The sequence below is a fragment of the Morus notabilis genome, unplaced genomic scaffold (genome assembly GCF_000414095.1).
Source record: "Morus notabilis unplaced genomic scaffold, ASM41409v2 Scaffold120, whole genome shotgun sequence".
NCBI lineage: Eukaryota > Viridiplantae > Streptophyta > Magnoliopsida > Rosales > Moraceae > Morus > Morus notabilis.
In genome coordinates, this window is record NW_010367559.1 from 1 (window position 1) to 15988 (window position 15988).

The 15988-nt window shown below is 35.8% G+C and overlaps 2 protein-coding genes across 2 annotated transcripts; one reads left to right on the forward strand and one right to left on the reverse strand.

Moving 5' to 3' along the window:
* Nucleotides 1-1720: 1720 nt before the first annotated feature.
* LOC21398197 (wall-associated receptor kinase-like 1) lies at nucleotides 1721-3247 on the forward strand. The gene is made up of 2 exons (XM_024175227.1): nucleotides 1721-1811; nucleotides 1950-3247. The coding sequence occupies exon 2, from the start codon at nucleotides 2213-2215 to the stop codon at nucleotides 3149-3151; it is 939 nt and encodes a 312-aa protein (XP_024030995.1). The 5' UTR covers nucleotides 1721-1811; nucleotides 1950-2212; the 3' UTR covers nucleotides 3152-3247.
* Nucleotides 3248-9593: 6346 nt separating this feature from the next.
* On the reverse strand, nucleotides 9594-13107 carry LOC21398198 (wall-associated receptor kinase-like 1). The gene is made up of 3 exons (XM_010112730.2): nucleotides 12087-13107; nucleotides 10786-11957; nucleotides 9594-9782 (listed from the first exon to the last, which is right to left on the reverse strand). The coding sequence occupies exons 1-3, from the start codon at nucleotides 12937-12939 to the stop codon at nucleotides 9594-9596; spliced, it is 2214 nt and encodes a 737-aa protein (XP_010111032.1). The 5' UTR covers nucleotides 12940-13107.
* Between the last annotated feature and the right edge of the window lie 2881 nt (nucleotides 13108-15988).

The window sequence follows — 15988 nt, forward strand, 5'->3', positions numbered from 1 at the left end:
ATATTTATTGTCGATTTGAAAGATTGTCTTTCATCAGTGGTCTGGTGTTCTTTTAAGCTACATTGTTCTAAATTTGTTGCCTTTTTACGTGTCGTTTTCTTAATAAGTTTTCGTTTTGTAGCATGTCTTGTCAGTTTAAGGGACTGTCCTTTTTGAGGTGTGTTATTAAAAAAAATTACACTGTCGTTTGTAGAATATGATGTCAGGTATGCGTCTCATTGTCGTTTATCATTAATGTCGTTTGTAGAAATATTGTCGTTTTCTATTGTAATTGTCGTTTATTCATTAGATTATCGTTTCTTGTCCTCTGTATGAATGTTGTCTATTATTGTCGCTGTTGTTGGTAGATTGAATTGTCCTTTTCACAATTCTCTCTCCTTCTAGAGATATTCTTCAAGCTCTTGCTGCTTTTAAAGTTTTTTTCGCCCTTATTCATCAGCAGTCGTGGCTTTTATTAATTAGTTTTATTCACCATCATGCTCTTTTCTTTTTTTTATTTTATTCCGTCTTGACCAAATATGACTTCAATATTTTTATCCGATAAAATTAAAAAATAAGAAAATAAGAAAGAAAAATAGAGGACGTTTTCGCTAGATGGTTTGATTGTTTATGTTTATGTTCTTGCAATAAAAGAGTAATGATGTTATGTGAATATATTTTTTGGGACCACTAAAAAAAATAACTTTCCCAGTAAAGATTAATCAGCTTGACTTTTAGTGGGCTCTAGAACGCATAATTTTTAAGATTATAAAATGGAAAGAGAAAAGTCATAGGTACTGCAAGTCTAAAATGAGAATAAAAAAAAGTTTTCGGCCAAAGGCAGCGTCCAGTTTCCAACCTCTATTTTAAAATGTATTAATTAGAAAAGGTCAAGATGGAAAAGGCAATACTTGTTTTAAAATTCATAAAGTTTGACCGCAAGGTGAAGATAACAACTAAAATTCAAGGGGTTGTTCTTTTATATTTTTAAGTTAAGATGATTTAGGTGATAATTTTAAATTGAGTTTGAGTTATAATTTGAGTTTATTTTTTAATGTGCACATTTAAATTATGATTTAAATTAAGAATCTTTTTAAGTTTGTGTTTAGGTGAGTCAAAACTTAAATTTGTATTTAGATAGTATTTTAATAAAAATTCAATAGTGATGAAAAATTTTAATAAGGTATATATGGGTGAGATTTTATTAATCTTTTCGTTGTGAATGCATAGTAAAAAAAAAGAATCTCAATCGGAATTAAAACGAAAAAGCTATGACATTTTTAAAAATAGAAAAAATATTGTTCATTAACTTGAGTTCGAGTTTATGAACTCGAGTTTGGAAGGAAAGTGTGAAATCGAGTTCAAACTAAAATTTTAGAAAACAATATGAACTTGAATAAAATTATAACTCGAATTCAAATTTTGTTTGAGTTTCATTATAAAAGAACAACCTCTCAATGTTCAACTCCTTTTTCTTCCTACATGATTTGAATCTTGAGACAAATCCGTGTGAAACCAATGCCACAAAATCAAACGTCTAAGTGCTATAAGAAAATATAACCGAGCACGCCTCTGTTTACAACTAAAAACCATGAAGATATCTTCATCCTACATGCTCTGTCTAGTTATGTTTTTGTCCCTACTTCGTCAGTTTTCGCACTGCCAACAGGCATCACTAAACGGCACATGCTCGACCGCCGCTAGTACGGGTAATGTTTCAGAAGGATCCCTCAATGCCAATCAGAGCTCACAAGGTTCTAATTGCATTAATTATGATGATGATAATGATGACGATGAAAGTTTTTCGTTGATCCAATTTGTTACTTTATTAGGTATGTGTCTCTTAGGATCAAGTTTGCTTCTCTTTCATAGACTTCAGAATAGTACCATATCGCTTTTGTATATGTATAACCAAATCCTTTTATGATTGATTTGACCAAATCTTGTTGCTCAATGGTTTAATTTCCAAGGTGGTGACGCTGGATTCGGAATCTTGTGCCTTTCCCTTTTGAGTTGCAAGTTGCATCAATGTTCAAAGAGGAGGAGAAAAAGAAGAAGGAAAGAGGAGCTTTTCAAGCAAAACGGTGGCCTTTTGCTACAAGAAAAGCTGTCGCCTGATGGAAGCAGCGAGAGAGCGAAACTCTTCACCGCAGAGGAGCTGCAAAGAGCAACTGACGACTATAACAAGAACCGGTTTCTTGGCCAGGGAGGCTTTGGCACTGTTTATAAAGGAATGTTGCCTGATGGCAGCGTGGTTGCCATCAAAAGGTTCAAAGCAATTGGTACAAACCAGGTTGAGCAATTCATTAATGAAGTCGTCGTTCTATCTCATATCAATCACCGTAACATTGTGAAATTACTCGGTTGTTGTTTGGAGACCGAGACTCCCATATTAGTGTATGAATTTATTTCTAATGGAACCTTGCACCATCACATCCACCAAAAAGACCCTGAATCGCCACTTTCATGGGAGAGGCGATTCGGCATTGCTTGTGATATTGCAGGAGCTTTGGCATACATGCATTCCGCAGCCTCAATGCCTATCTTTCATAGGGACATCAAATCCTCCAACATACTTTTAGATGACAAGTACAATGCAAAAATTGCCGACTTTGGGACTTCGAGATCAGTCCCACATGACAAAACTCATTTAACCACAGCAGTGCAAGGAACATTAGGGTACATGGATCCGGAGTACTTCCAATCAAGCCAATTCACAGATAAAAGTGATGTTTATAGCTTCGGAGTTACGCTTACAGAGATCCTAACCGGAGAAAATCCATTTTCTTTTGCTGAAGATCATGAAGGGAAGAATCTGATTTCAACTTTTATTGCATTGACAAGGGACAATCAGCTTTCTCAAATTTTAGATCCGCAAGTGGCTAAGGATGCAGGGGAGGAACTGGAAGATATTCATGCCATTGCAGAGCTTGCAACAAGATGTTTGAGGTTGAACGGGAAGAAGAGGCCAACGATGAAACTAGTATCAATGGAGTTAGAAAGATTGAGAAATAACCAAATAAACTTGGAAATGGACCAAGAGAGTGAGTCCTCAAGAGATGAAGAGCCATGTTGGAATATAACCATTGATACCACTCAAGAATCTATAACATCTAGCACTTATACCTTCTCGGACGTTGAGGCCACTGCTTTAAATAACTTAATTAAATAAAAAAAAATTTGTTGTACATTGGCACGGATTCGACCCCGCATTGTATAAAAAATTTAACAGAAAATTAAGAACAAAAAACTGGTTTTACATTCTTTCCCGGCGGTTGAGTATGTCTGAAAAATTGTACACGAGAGGAATGAGCTTATCCCTTGTGAGAAAAGTACATAGTTTGTCATGATTTTGTACAAATTTATTATCTATCTCATTCTCAATAATTGCGTATTATCGTAATTTTTTATTTTCTGTTTACTAATTGAATAGCTGTTTATTTTTAAGTTGAGTTACATAAATAATATTTTTACCACCTTGAGTGGTATTTATGGCTTTTTCCCAATTAACAGTTAAAAGAATGCATATGATTTAGGGTTTATGGGAGAAAAAAATTGTCATTTACAGAGTATATATAGTAGCAATAATGTCGTTAAATTCTTTGTCGTTTCTATGTACACGCTACTTGTACGATACATTGTCGTTCCTTAATATACTTCTTCGTTTATCCATCCCATTGAAGTCTCTGTCGTTTGTCCATCCGATACGACGGAAAACCGGACTGAAACTCCCGCGCTTTCAAAACAAAAGGAGGGGAGCTTTGCAAATATGGGATTAAATTGACCAATGCATTGCATCACTAACCTCCAACTTAAGGATGTTGCATTCATAACCCCCTTTATTAATGAAAATTTTGTTTTCTCAAAAATGCCCTTTACATATAAAAAATAAAATAAAATGTAAATATATTTAAATAAAAGAAAAAAAATATTAAATTTCATATTTTCCCTAAAAAAAAAATAAAAAAATAAAAAAAACCATTTTCTCTTCTTAAAAAAAACTCGTTAAAAAACGTCACCCCCTCTCCACTATCATCGTCGCCCCCCCCCCCCTAAAACTGCTTTCCATATACTCAAGCCACACCCTCTACCAATTTTCACGCTTCGGGTGTTACTTCTCGGCAATAAAGTGGAGTTTAATTTCCATAACATTTTGATACGTTAATCTCTAATCTTGTTATTAAGTAGTGTTTAAATGATTGGGTATTCATACTTAAATTAGTGGATTTCATCGAGGGTGAGCATTTTGACACTTTGGCATGGTGGAAGTTAAATTCTTCCAAGTACAAGGTGTCGTCACTTATTGCTCGTGATGTATTGGCTGGTCATGTTACCACCGTTCCCTCTGATTCGGCCTTTTCTATGGGGGATCGCGTACTTGATCCATTCCGTAGTTCTCTTAGTCCTAAGACAACTGAGGCAGTCATATGTTTGAAAAATTGTTTGAGTGGAAGCCATCAACCATTTGTGGTCAAAGATTGCATGGATGAAGCTGAAATATTGGATTTATCTGATAAGATTGAGACAGGTAAAATAATTTCTTACTACTATTCTACTATTTTTCCTTTACAATGTTGTGCTATAAAGCTTAAATTTTATTTGTAGTCTTTTACAGAACCACCTCCACGTCAATGGGTTCTCCTCGTGATTTTTATGCAAATGCATTGGAAATATGAAAATAAACCTTAATACTAGATGTTTTGTCATTAATATTTGTTGTCAATGATGTATCCATGAAATATGAATAGAGATGGACTAGTGTTTTCAAACTTGATACGGTGAGGCTTACTTTGGAATCTTGGACCACTGATATTTGCTATGTTAACTTTCATTATGTTTGAGTGATTGTAATTTTGGATTATTTTTGTTAACTTTGAGTGTGTACGGACCTTTGATATCATGTTCTGATGATATTTATTTGCTATGGCAATTCTTTTTATCTCGCCTTTTTCTACTGTATATGTGATATGTCAATTAGATTAAGAATTGTAAGAAAACAAGCTCAAACGATTTCTAGAGAGAGAAAGAAGAATTGATGAGTGAGAAAGAAAACTGAATTCTCATTCCATCTCATTCTGTTACAACTTCTTACTTATACATAAATTAGTGTAGATAACAACCTCTAACAAACTATTCAATGAAAACATGACACGTGTAATCTATATCTAATATAACTAAGACTTCTTAACAGCCCACCTCAAATTTAAAGTAGCTAAATCTTCTACTTTAAGTTTACTACGAATAAGACCAAAAGTAGAACTCGAAATAGCTTTGGTGAATAGATCAACTAGTTGATCAACAGCAGGTACATGTCGAACTTTTATTTGCTTCATCATGACTTTTTCCCGAACAAAGTATAAGTCCAGTTCTATATGTTTGGTTCTGGCATGTAACACTGGATTTGCTGCTAAGTGAACTGTGCTGAGATTATCACACTAGATGATTGGTGTTTTTGCTGTCTGAAAGTGCAACTCAGTTAAAAGAGACTGTAGCCAGGATATCTCAGCTACCACACTGGCCAAACTTCTATATTCAGCCTCTGTAGAGGATCTTGATACAGTATGTTGCTTCTTGGATTGCCAAGACACTAGATTAGAACCAAGAAAGACACAAAACCCTGATGTTGATCTTCGGTCATCAACATCTGATGCCCAATCTACATCACAAAAGACGACCAAATCCAGTCTTTCTGCAGGACATTCTCTCAAATGAAGACCATAATCTATTATGCCGGCTAGATACCTCAGAATTCTCTTTACAGCCTTCCAATGAGCTTCTAGAGGTGTTTGCATGAATTGGCAAACCTTATTGACATTGTAGGAGATTTATGGCCTTGTGATTGTCACATATTGCAATGCACCCACCACACTTCTGTATAACTGGACATTACTTACTTGATCACTGCCAAAAGAAGTGAGTTTTTGTCATGTGGTCATGGGAGCTGAAGCACCTTTTGCAAACTGCATCTTTGTTCTACACAACAAGTCATTCACATACTTTCGTTGAGACAAGAACAAACCTTGAGTTGTTTTTGCAACTTGTATACCAAGATAATAGTCAATCTCTCCTAAATCTTTGAGTGCAAAAGCAGTGTTAAGCTTAGTGGACAGTTCTTGGATTGCTGATTCATCACTTCCTATTATGAGTATATCATCCACATAAACAAGGATGTATATAGTCCACTTTGTCGTGACTTGAATGAAGAGAGACTGATCAGACTTAGCTGAGTGAAAACCAAGTTGAAGCAGCGCATGATGAAGCTTTTCAAACCAAGCTCTTGGAGCTTGTTTCAAGCCATAGAGCGACTTGTGAAGTTTGCACAGTAATGTTGGATGTTGTTGATCAACGAAGCCTGCAGGTTGTTCCATGAACACTTACTCTTGCAAATTCCCATTTAAAAAAGCATTATTCACATCAAGTTGTCTCAACTTCCTGCTTAGTGCGAGAGTAAGAATCACACGAATAGTGGTAGGTTTTACCACTGGACTGAATGTCTCAGTGAAGTCAAACCCTGCCACATGATGAAACCCTTTAGCTACAAGTCACGCCTTGTATTTATTTATGTTGCCGTCTGGATTCTCTTTTACCCTGAACACCCACTTGCAACCCATGGCTTTCCTGCCATGAGGTAATGAGACAAGACTCCATGTGTTGTTTCTTTGAAGAGCAAGAAACTCATTTGTCATAGCTTGTTTCCAGTATGTTGCTTCCAAAGCTTCTTCAACTGTATGAGGCTCTCTTGCTGCCATGTACACTTTGGGTTTAAAAATACCTCGTTTGGAGCGTGTCATCATTGAATGAGAAGGCCACAAGGTTGATGCATATGTTGTACTTTGATCCTGAACCTGCACACACAAGTCCTGATTCGATATTGGTGTTATAAAAATAGGTTTTGCCACAGTAGGAAGAGGACTGGGTATATCAGTAGAGGAAGGGATTGGATCTGAGTGTAAGGAAGATGATCTATGAGAAGAAGAAGAGGACAAGGAGGGTAGAGCATTGAGTGGGGCAGCAACGAACGGGGAGCCAAGAACATGGTGACTCAACAGAAAATGGTGAAACAGGATGTACAATTTTGATAAAAGGAAAGGAATTTTCATCAAAAATGAGATCCCAAGAGATATATATTCTTCCAGATGGATCTAAACACTTATAACCCTTATGTTTGATGCTGTAGCCAAGAAAAGTACATGGTATTGACCTAAATTGTAGTTTCTTTTTGTTTTAAGGTCTAATATTTTGATAGCATGTGCAACCAAAGACTCTTAGTTGAGAGTAAACAGGCTTAGTATGAAAAAGAATTTCTAAGGGTGTTTTATTGTAGAGAATTGGTGTTGGTAATCTGTTTATAAGAAAAACAGAGGTTCGGAAAGCTTCATCCCAATATTTGAATGGCATAGAAGCTTGAGCAAGAAGAGTTAAACCTGTTTCAACAATATGTCTATGTTTACGCTCAACCACCCCATTTTGTTCATGTGTATGTGGACAATGATGCCTATGTTCAACTCCATGTTGAACTACAAGGTCTATAAAGGCTCGAAACTCTCCTCCCCAGTCAGTTTGGATGCATTTGCCAAGTAAACCAATTTGTTTTTCCACTAGTGTTTTAAAGTTCACAAAGGCTTGTAAGGCTTCAGATTTGGTTCTTAGAAGGTATAACCATGTAAAACGAGAGTAAGCATCAATGAAATGAATGTAGTATCTATATCCACTGGAAGATAACACAGGTGAAGGACCCCACAAATCTGAATATACAAGCTGTAAAGGACTAGTGTAATCCGTTTGAGAGAGAGAAAATGACAGTTTTTGAATTTTGCCCAAACAGCAGGACTTGCAAATAGAAACTGTTGAAGTTTTATTTATGTTAGAGAGATTACAACTGTTCAATACCAGTTTTACAACTTTATCTGCAGGGTGTCCTAATATGTTGTGCCACAGCTTAAAACAGGAAGGCTTAACAACAGTACTAGTGTAAGCTGGAACATCAGAAATCAATGAAATAGAAGGCTTGGTAGAACTATGAAAAGAAGTACAAGACTGAGAACCATTTTGAGAGTTTACTGGGACGATGGACTTGAGGTTGATCTGGGAGTTGTCAAACACATAGAGGTCATCTTTAAGACGACCCTCCAGCAGCACCACCTTGGAAATAAGATCCTTGATAAAACAAGAAGTGGGGTGAAATTCAAAAAATACTCTGTTATCAGCTGCAAACTTAGAGACACTTAAAAGATTTTTACGAATTTCAAGAACATGCAACAAGTGTTTGAGAGTGAGGGATTTAGATGAGACAAAAGGGCTAGAAAAAGTGGAAGAACCAATGTGTTTAATAGTCAATCACTTACCATTTCCTATGTGCACTTGGTCTGGACCATAGAATTCAACACTATTCATGAGATTTGATTGGTCTGCAGTCAAATGGTTAGTAGCACCTGAATCAGGAAACCATTCCACATCAAAGGAATCATCAGTGTACCAGGTTGAATCAAGAACTGCTTCAGGAGTAGCAAGCAGAGCACCCATCTGAGCAGAGTCAGCAGCTGAATTTAGATTCGGACCTTGAGCTAAATTGCCTTGAACAAAATGATTGAACTGAGAAGGACCAGTGAAAGACCTTTCAAACCTATAATAGCACTGTGCAACCATATGACCTTGTTTACCACAGAGCTGACATTGTATTTAGTTGTTATTCCATGATTGTCCTCTACCATGGCCAAAACGACCTCTGCCCTTACTATTGTGATTACCAGAAAAATGACCTGGTCTAGAAGGATAACTACCAGAGGAATGTCCTGGGAAAACAGAATTGGAACCATGAGAAAAATGACCAAAATTAGAATTATTTAATCGTGAATTTGCATTAGGTCGACCACTAGTCATAGCAAGATTAGCCAGAGAAGGCCCTAAGGAAGGATTGAAACCATCACTCTGCTTAACAGCTCTCTCAATTCGGACTTCTTGAGCCAGAATGAGATATTCAACTTCTTCAACAGAATAGTCATTAAAGCTAGAGTTCACACTAATCTCTAAGATATCATATTCAGGAGGTAAGCCATTGAAGATTGCATCTATGTGATCCTTAGTAGAAATCTCATGGCCAACCAAAGCAAGCATATCAACAAAATGCCTAATTCGAAGCAAATACTCATTAACAGACAAAGATTCTTTACGAGTGTTCTATAATTGAGTTTTAAATTGGGACTTTTTAGCCTTAATTTGATAGGCGAAGTATTCCTCGATTGTACGCCAGACTTATGCTGCTGTTTCACAATTAACCATGCAAGAAATAACCGAATCGGACATCGAAGCTAGCATCCAAGACACGAGCAACTGATCTTGTTGCTCCCATTCTTCATAAGCTGAATTAACCACACGAAGAAGCTCATCTGCTGGAGAAAGAAACCATGGAGGAGTCTGTGCAGAATCTGAAAGAAAATCTTAGAGGCAATGACCGCGAACAGTTGCAAGAATCTGTCGCCGCCAAACCAAGAAATTGTTGTTTTCTAGCTTCGACGCAACAGGATGCGAGAAAGTAACTGGAACAAACCAAGAAGAAGAAGAAGTTGTCGGCGCAGCATCTCCCATGGCGATCGTCGGAAAATTGAAAGAAAATCTTAGAGGCGATGACCGCGAACAGTTGCAAGAATCTGTCGCCGCCAAACCAAGAAATTGTTGTTTTCTAGCTTCGACACAACAGGATGCGAGAAAGTAACTGGAACAAACCAAGAAGAAGAAGAAGTTGTCGGCGCAGCATCTCCCATGGCGATCGTCGGAAAAGAAGCTCCGTCACCGGTGAGAGGGCTCTGATACCATGTAAGAAAACAAGCTCAAACGATTTCTAGAGAGAGGAAGAAGAATTGATGAGTGAGAAAGAAAACTGAATTCTCATTCTATCTCATTCTGTTACAACTTCTTACTTATACATAAATTAGTGTAGATAACAACCTCTAACAAACTATTCAATGAAAACATTACAAGTGTAATCTATATCTAATATAACTAAGACTTCTTAACAAGAATGTTCACTCCATTTTCTGTTTGGTTAGGACTAGGACAGGCGGATCTCACCGGAACCATCAATCGGATCCCACCGAAATATTCCTGTCCTCATAGTAGTCCCGAAATATGATTGACTGGAACGTTGTAAGGCCTGTAATTTTCTGTATCAGTAATGAAAGACGTCCTTGAGATACAACTTTGGTAGGAATCTTGTCAGCCGATGTGACTTTTTTAATTAAAAGTGACCTAAGAAGCTTAAGACTTGGGGGAATCAGAGCCAAGGAGTTGATCTGTTGTGAACTTGTGATGGCGTATCACAAGGTATTCCTAACTAGAGCAGTAAAATCCCGTGGTGTTACAAACGACAGTGACATTGAAAGTCATACAAACGACTTCGGAAACGTCAAAGTGTTTTTTTTTTTTTTTTAAACAACATTTCCTCAGTAAGGAAAAAAAAAATCAACAGCATAGAATTATTCAAATACGAAATTACCTCGGCATCATTTTAGAAAACGACAAGATATCTAGAAACAACATATAAAAACACAAATGTCCATAAACGAAAAGAAAATTTAATACGACAGTATGTATCCTGCAAAAGACAATAAAGTTGAAAAAGAAAAAGACATCTCAGTCTCGCAAACAACACAAATGACTATATATCCGAGAAACAACAATGAAATATTAAGATTATTTGTATATCGTTAAGATTTCTATTAGCATGTCATTAAGATTGTTCTACATAAGTGAAGTTTTTGCAGAGACTAATTCCTCCAAATGATCCAAAATTATTTAAATCATTATCACTTCAGTCTCCGAGAAACTATCAGCTCTGAACTCCACAGATTCTTGTGTGGTATTGGGGCTTCCATTCATATATGATTCTTCACCTCTGAAGGACTGGAGGTCTTGGTCCATTTCCAAGATTCTTTGGCTCTTTCTCAAATTTTCCAACTCCATTGATACTCGCTTCATTGTCGGCCTCTTCTTCCCGTTCAATCTCAAACATCTTGTTGCCAGCTCTGCAATGGCCTGAACATCTTCCAGTTCCTCCCCTGGATCCTTAGCCACCTGCGGATCTAAAATTTGCAAAAGTTGATTTTCCTTTGTCAATGAAATGAAAGTTGTAATCAGGCTCTTCCCTTCATGATCTTCAGCAAAGGAAAATGGGTTTTCTCCGGTTAGGATCTCCACAAGCATAACTCCGAAGCTATAAACATCACTTTTGTCCGTGAATTGGCTTGATTGGAAGTACTCCGGATCCATGTACCCCAATGTTCCTTGCACTGCTGTGGTTAAGTGAGTCTTGTCATTTGGGACCGATCTTGAAGTCCCAAAATCGGCGATTTTTGCGTTGTACTTGTCATCTAAAAGTATGTTGGAAGATTTGATGTCCCTATGAAAGATAGGCGTTGAGGCTGCGGAATGCATGTATGCCAAAGCTCCTGCAACGTCACAAACAATGCCGAATCGCCTCTCCCACGAAAGTAGCGATTCAGGGTCTTTTTGGCGGATGTGACGGTACAGAGTTCCATTAGAAATAAATTCATACACTAGCAAGGGAGCCTCGGTCTCCAAACAAAAACCGAGTAATTTCACAATGTTTCGATGGTTAATTTGCGATAGAATGACAACTTCATTAACGAATTGCTCGATCTGATTTCTGCCGATTGCTATTGACCTTTTGATGGCAACTACACTGCCATCAGGCAACATTCCTTTGAAAACTGTGCCAGAGCCTCCCTGACCAAGAAACCGGTTCTGATTATAGTTGTCAGTTGCTCTTTGCAGCTCCTCTGCAGTGAAGAGTTTTGCTTTCTCACTGCTTCCATCAGATGACAACTTTTCTTGCAGCAAAATGCCACCGTTTTGCTTGAAAAAACCTTCTTTTCTTATTCTTATTCTCCTTTCCTTCAGCCATTGATGCAACTTGTAACTTGAAAGGAACATGCACAAGAGTCCAAATCCAATTCCAACACCTATGGAAATAACCATTGAGTACAGTTCTTAAACCATATAAAGTTTTGATTAGGTGTATACAAAAACGATATAGTACTATTCTAAAGCCTTGAAAGAGAAAAAGACTTGGGAGAGAGAGAGAGAGATACCTAATAAAGCAACCGACTTGAGTGAAAAACTTTTGCCATTATCAGGAACGCAATTAGAACCTTCTAAGCTCTTATTGGTGGGATGACCATTAGTCGAACATTTGCAGAAGAATAACCTGGGATTTACAGAACAGGTTTCGTTTGTCAGCGGAACCAATATAGGCGTAGCAGGTACGATATCCGTGTCTTGAGACAACATATTTGCCTCAAGTATACTCTGTCTGTTTACCCCGAACATCCGCCCAATAGAATCAGCTGTATCGCCATTTTCGACCCCATAGGTCAACAGGGAAGTCACCTCATTAGCTACTTGGTTCTTGCTTGGACAGGCACATCTAACGCGAACGACGAACTCGGTTACCAGGCTAATATTGGTCGGAACATAGTTCGGATTCTGACTTTGGATTGCCTGGCATGTGGTCAAGCCTTGGTAAGTTTGATTGGATATAGTGTAATACGTATCACCTACTTCGACAACATAAGTGGTGAAATGCTGGAAGAAATTAACTGGACAAGCGCAAGAAAGCGGAACTATGATTAACTTGTTGGCAGTGATCATGTCATCCGGCAAGATATTGTTAAGGGAAGCAATTTCAGAGGCTTCAGATCCGAGGAGACGAGCGATGCTGGTGGCGTTGTTGTAAGGTGCTCGGGATCTGAATGTGACAAAGGACTCACATGAGAACTCTGTCTGGTCATTACATAGGTATCCTTCAGATTTGTTAGCCATGGGACCCTGCATGTAGCATGTGTAGTTGAGGTATGGTTGTTGGCAGTGTGATAACTGATGAAATAGGGACAAAAACATGAATAGTAAATGGCCGAGGATATAGTAGGAAGAATGTGCCCCCATGGTCTTAAACTTCTATTTGCCTAATGATTTCAAAAGTACCAAGGCTAAGCAAGATCAAAATCATGAGGGAACAAAAGTACTGAAAACTTTTCATTATATCATCATGATAATGAAAAAGAGAAAGGGAAGTTGGAATATACTCAGGTCTTTGAAAGGGAGCATTTCAGATAGAAAAATACTACACCTTCAGCAACTACTATCGAATGGTGCAAAATTCAAAAAAGCAAAACTCAACAGGTCTTCAGCAACTACTATCGAATGGTGCAAAATTCAAAAAAGCAAAACTCAAAGATTGTTGACTTCTAGAGTCGTGCTACAGTTGTGTTAGTGAAATGGTCCCAAAACAATGGAACCTACTTACTACCGCTGACTTGCTGACTGAATTGAAATCGAATGGTATAAGATTTTTTTTTCTTTCTTTCTTCCTCTCTCGTTTGATAGTACCCTATCTACAAAACTTAAATTTTAAACGCCAGTTCTGCAAAATTATCATATACTTATATATGATTCTGATGGAACTATGAAATTCTCCTTCTCTCCCTTTTTAATTATGCGACATAATCACATAATTATCTGTAATTCACCTTCACCTAGTACCCTATCTATTAAAAGTTTTAATACAAATCAATAAAAATATGATAAAATATATTTTATAAGTGTAGAATATTTAATATGATCAATAAAAACTAAAATAAATAAAAAAATATTTTAAAAATAAAAAAATTAGTGTATTTTTTTAGACGGATTGTTAGACAATTTAGGCGGTTTAGAAAGTCAAAACCACAAACCAAACTGTCATAAAAATTTGATTAAAAACTTAACCAAACCGCTTAATTATCCAAAAATAATTAATGATTTGTTTCAATTTGATTTGAATTGAGCGGTTTGAACGGGTTGACGTATTTTTTAAACACCCATATTTTTAAGTGTCACTGTTGTTTAATTCTTTCCTTTATTATTGAAAGCGATAATATCCAAAACAACCCCCAAACATTTGTCCTTTTTATTATACAAATACCTAATACCTAAAACAGCACACTCCCTGTGTTCACAAAAATTATACTCAAAATACCTTCTAAATCAATTTTTTTTAAATATTAAAATTACGCTCTCCAACCTTTATTAAATCCAATTTAAAACTTTATTAAACCAAAATATTAAATAAAATCAATCTTAAAACAATTAAAGTATTTGCTTGATTGGAATATTTAGTTGAGCCTTTTTTAAATTGTTTATTTATCTTTTTAGTTAAATATAAGTAAACAATAATATCTAATATAGATTGAGAAGGATAATTTTGATATTTTAAAATTTTAATTGTCTTAGAAGGTATTTGGAGTCTGATTTAATTTGTGTTTTGGGTATATGTATAATAAGAAGGATAAAAATGATAGTTTGGCAAAACACAGGGTGCTTTGATATTTTTCCTCTTTCAAATTCACCTATAGTGATCGCTTTGCTGTTGCAGTTGACTTTTAAGGGTCTTCTTCTTAAGACTGTAACTGTTGGACTTTTCTGGCTGTAATGTTGGACTTTTAAGGGTTCATCTTCTTCCTGGAAAGTTCAAACTTGATTTACTATGCTGGATTTTTTATTTTTTGTCTTTTAAAGGAAAAAAGAGAGAGAAGAAAATTCTTCTTTCTGGCAAGTTCAAACTTGATTTACTAAGGCCTCGTTCACTTCGCAGATTTGAGTTTTCAATTCGGACTGAGATGTGACATTTTTTTAGAGCTTTTCACTGTAGCAAAAAAAGGTTAGATGTGATATTTTTTGAGAGCTTTTTACTGTAAAAACTTAGAACTGAAAACTCGAATCAGTGAAATGAACGAGACCTAAACCTCCGGTTGTTTTATATAGGTTTAAACTACCCTTTAAAAAAATTTATTACAGTATTTTTTATTATAAAATTTAAATTTTTATTTAAATTTTTTTATTTAAATTTATGAACTAAATAAACTCATTGCTAAATAAAAAAATAATAATAAAAAAGGAAAGTAGGAAAAGTTCTTGCAGCAAGGGAAAGAAAAAGAGCTGGGATAAAATGACAGCTGAGAGAGAAAGAAAATTCAATTGTTATATTTTAATTTTTTTATTCTTTAGTTTTTAAAGGAAGAAATAGAGAAAAAGAAAATTCTTCTTTCTAGCAAGTTCAAACTTGATTTACTATGCTAGATTATAAAAAAAATAAAAAATAAAAAAAAAACAATAACAATAAAAAATTGAAAGTAGGAAAAGTACTCGCAGAAAGGAAGAGCTGGAATAAAATGACCGCTGAGTAGTATATTTTTCTTTCTATATATATAGGACAGTGATTCCATCCAGCGGGATGGAGCATTCATAAGTATTGTCAGCCGTTCAAATTACATTTGAGGGTCATGATTGACCCAAGGGCATGAATTTTGTAGAAGTCTCATATAAAGGCCCATATTCGGTTGAACTCCATTTAGAGCATGTTTAATTCGTTAATTTGAGTTTTTAATTTGAGTTTAGATGTGATTTTATGTGATAATTTTTTACTATAATAAAAAAGTTAGATGTAACTGTTTCTGAAAGTATTTTACTATAATAAAACTCGAATTCTAACTTTAAGTCGATGAAATGAATGAGGGCCCGTTTAGTTCGTTGATTCGAGTTGAGATGTGATTTTATGTGAGAGCTTTTTACTGTAGCAAAAAAGTTAGATATGATTATTTGTGAGAGCTTTTTACTGTAGCAAAACTCAAATTCTAAACTCGAATTAGCAAAATGAATGGGCTGAAGCTTTACTCACGACTTTTCTTTCTTTTTTTTGGGGGCTTTGCATTCTAAGCTACATAGAGAGAAAAGGTAACTGTTTAACCACACCTCGCGCCTATCTAAAACGAAGACCATGACCTCACAATCTACTCTTGTAATAAAAGAAAGAGTACTTACCCTAAGTCATATTCGTCTGAGCAATTAGATGGAAAAAAAAAAAAAACAGATATAACAAGTGATTAAATCAAATTAAATGATATTAAAGTTGGTAATCTGATAATTAAAGATATAACAAATAAGAAAAATCCACTAC

What these genes read in the sequence shown, in the direction of transcription:
- LOC21398197 (XM_024175227.1), top strand. Translation starts at nt 2,213, where the DNA reads ATGTTGCCTGATGGCAGCGTGGTTGCCATCAAAAGGTTCAAAGCAATT.
- LOC21398198 (XM_010112730.2), bottom strand. Translation starts at nt 12,939, where the DNA reads ATGGGGGCACATTCTTCCTACTATATCCTCGGCCATTTACTATTCATG. An exon ending in CAAGTCGGTTGCTTTATTAG is followed by an intron (nt 11,958 to 12,086) that starts GTATCTCTCTCT and finishes TTATTTCCATAG; the next exon opens with GTGTTGGAATTGGATTTGGA. An exon ending in ATAGTTTCTCGGAGACTGAA is followed by an intron (nt 9,783 to 10,785) that starts GTGATAATGATT and finishes ACATGGTATCAG; the next exon opens with AGCCCTCTCACCGGTGACGG.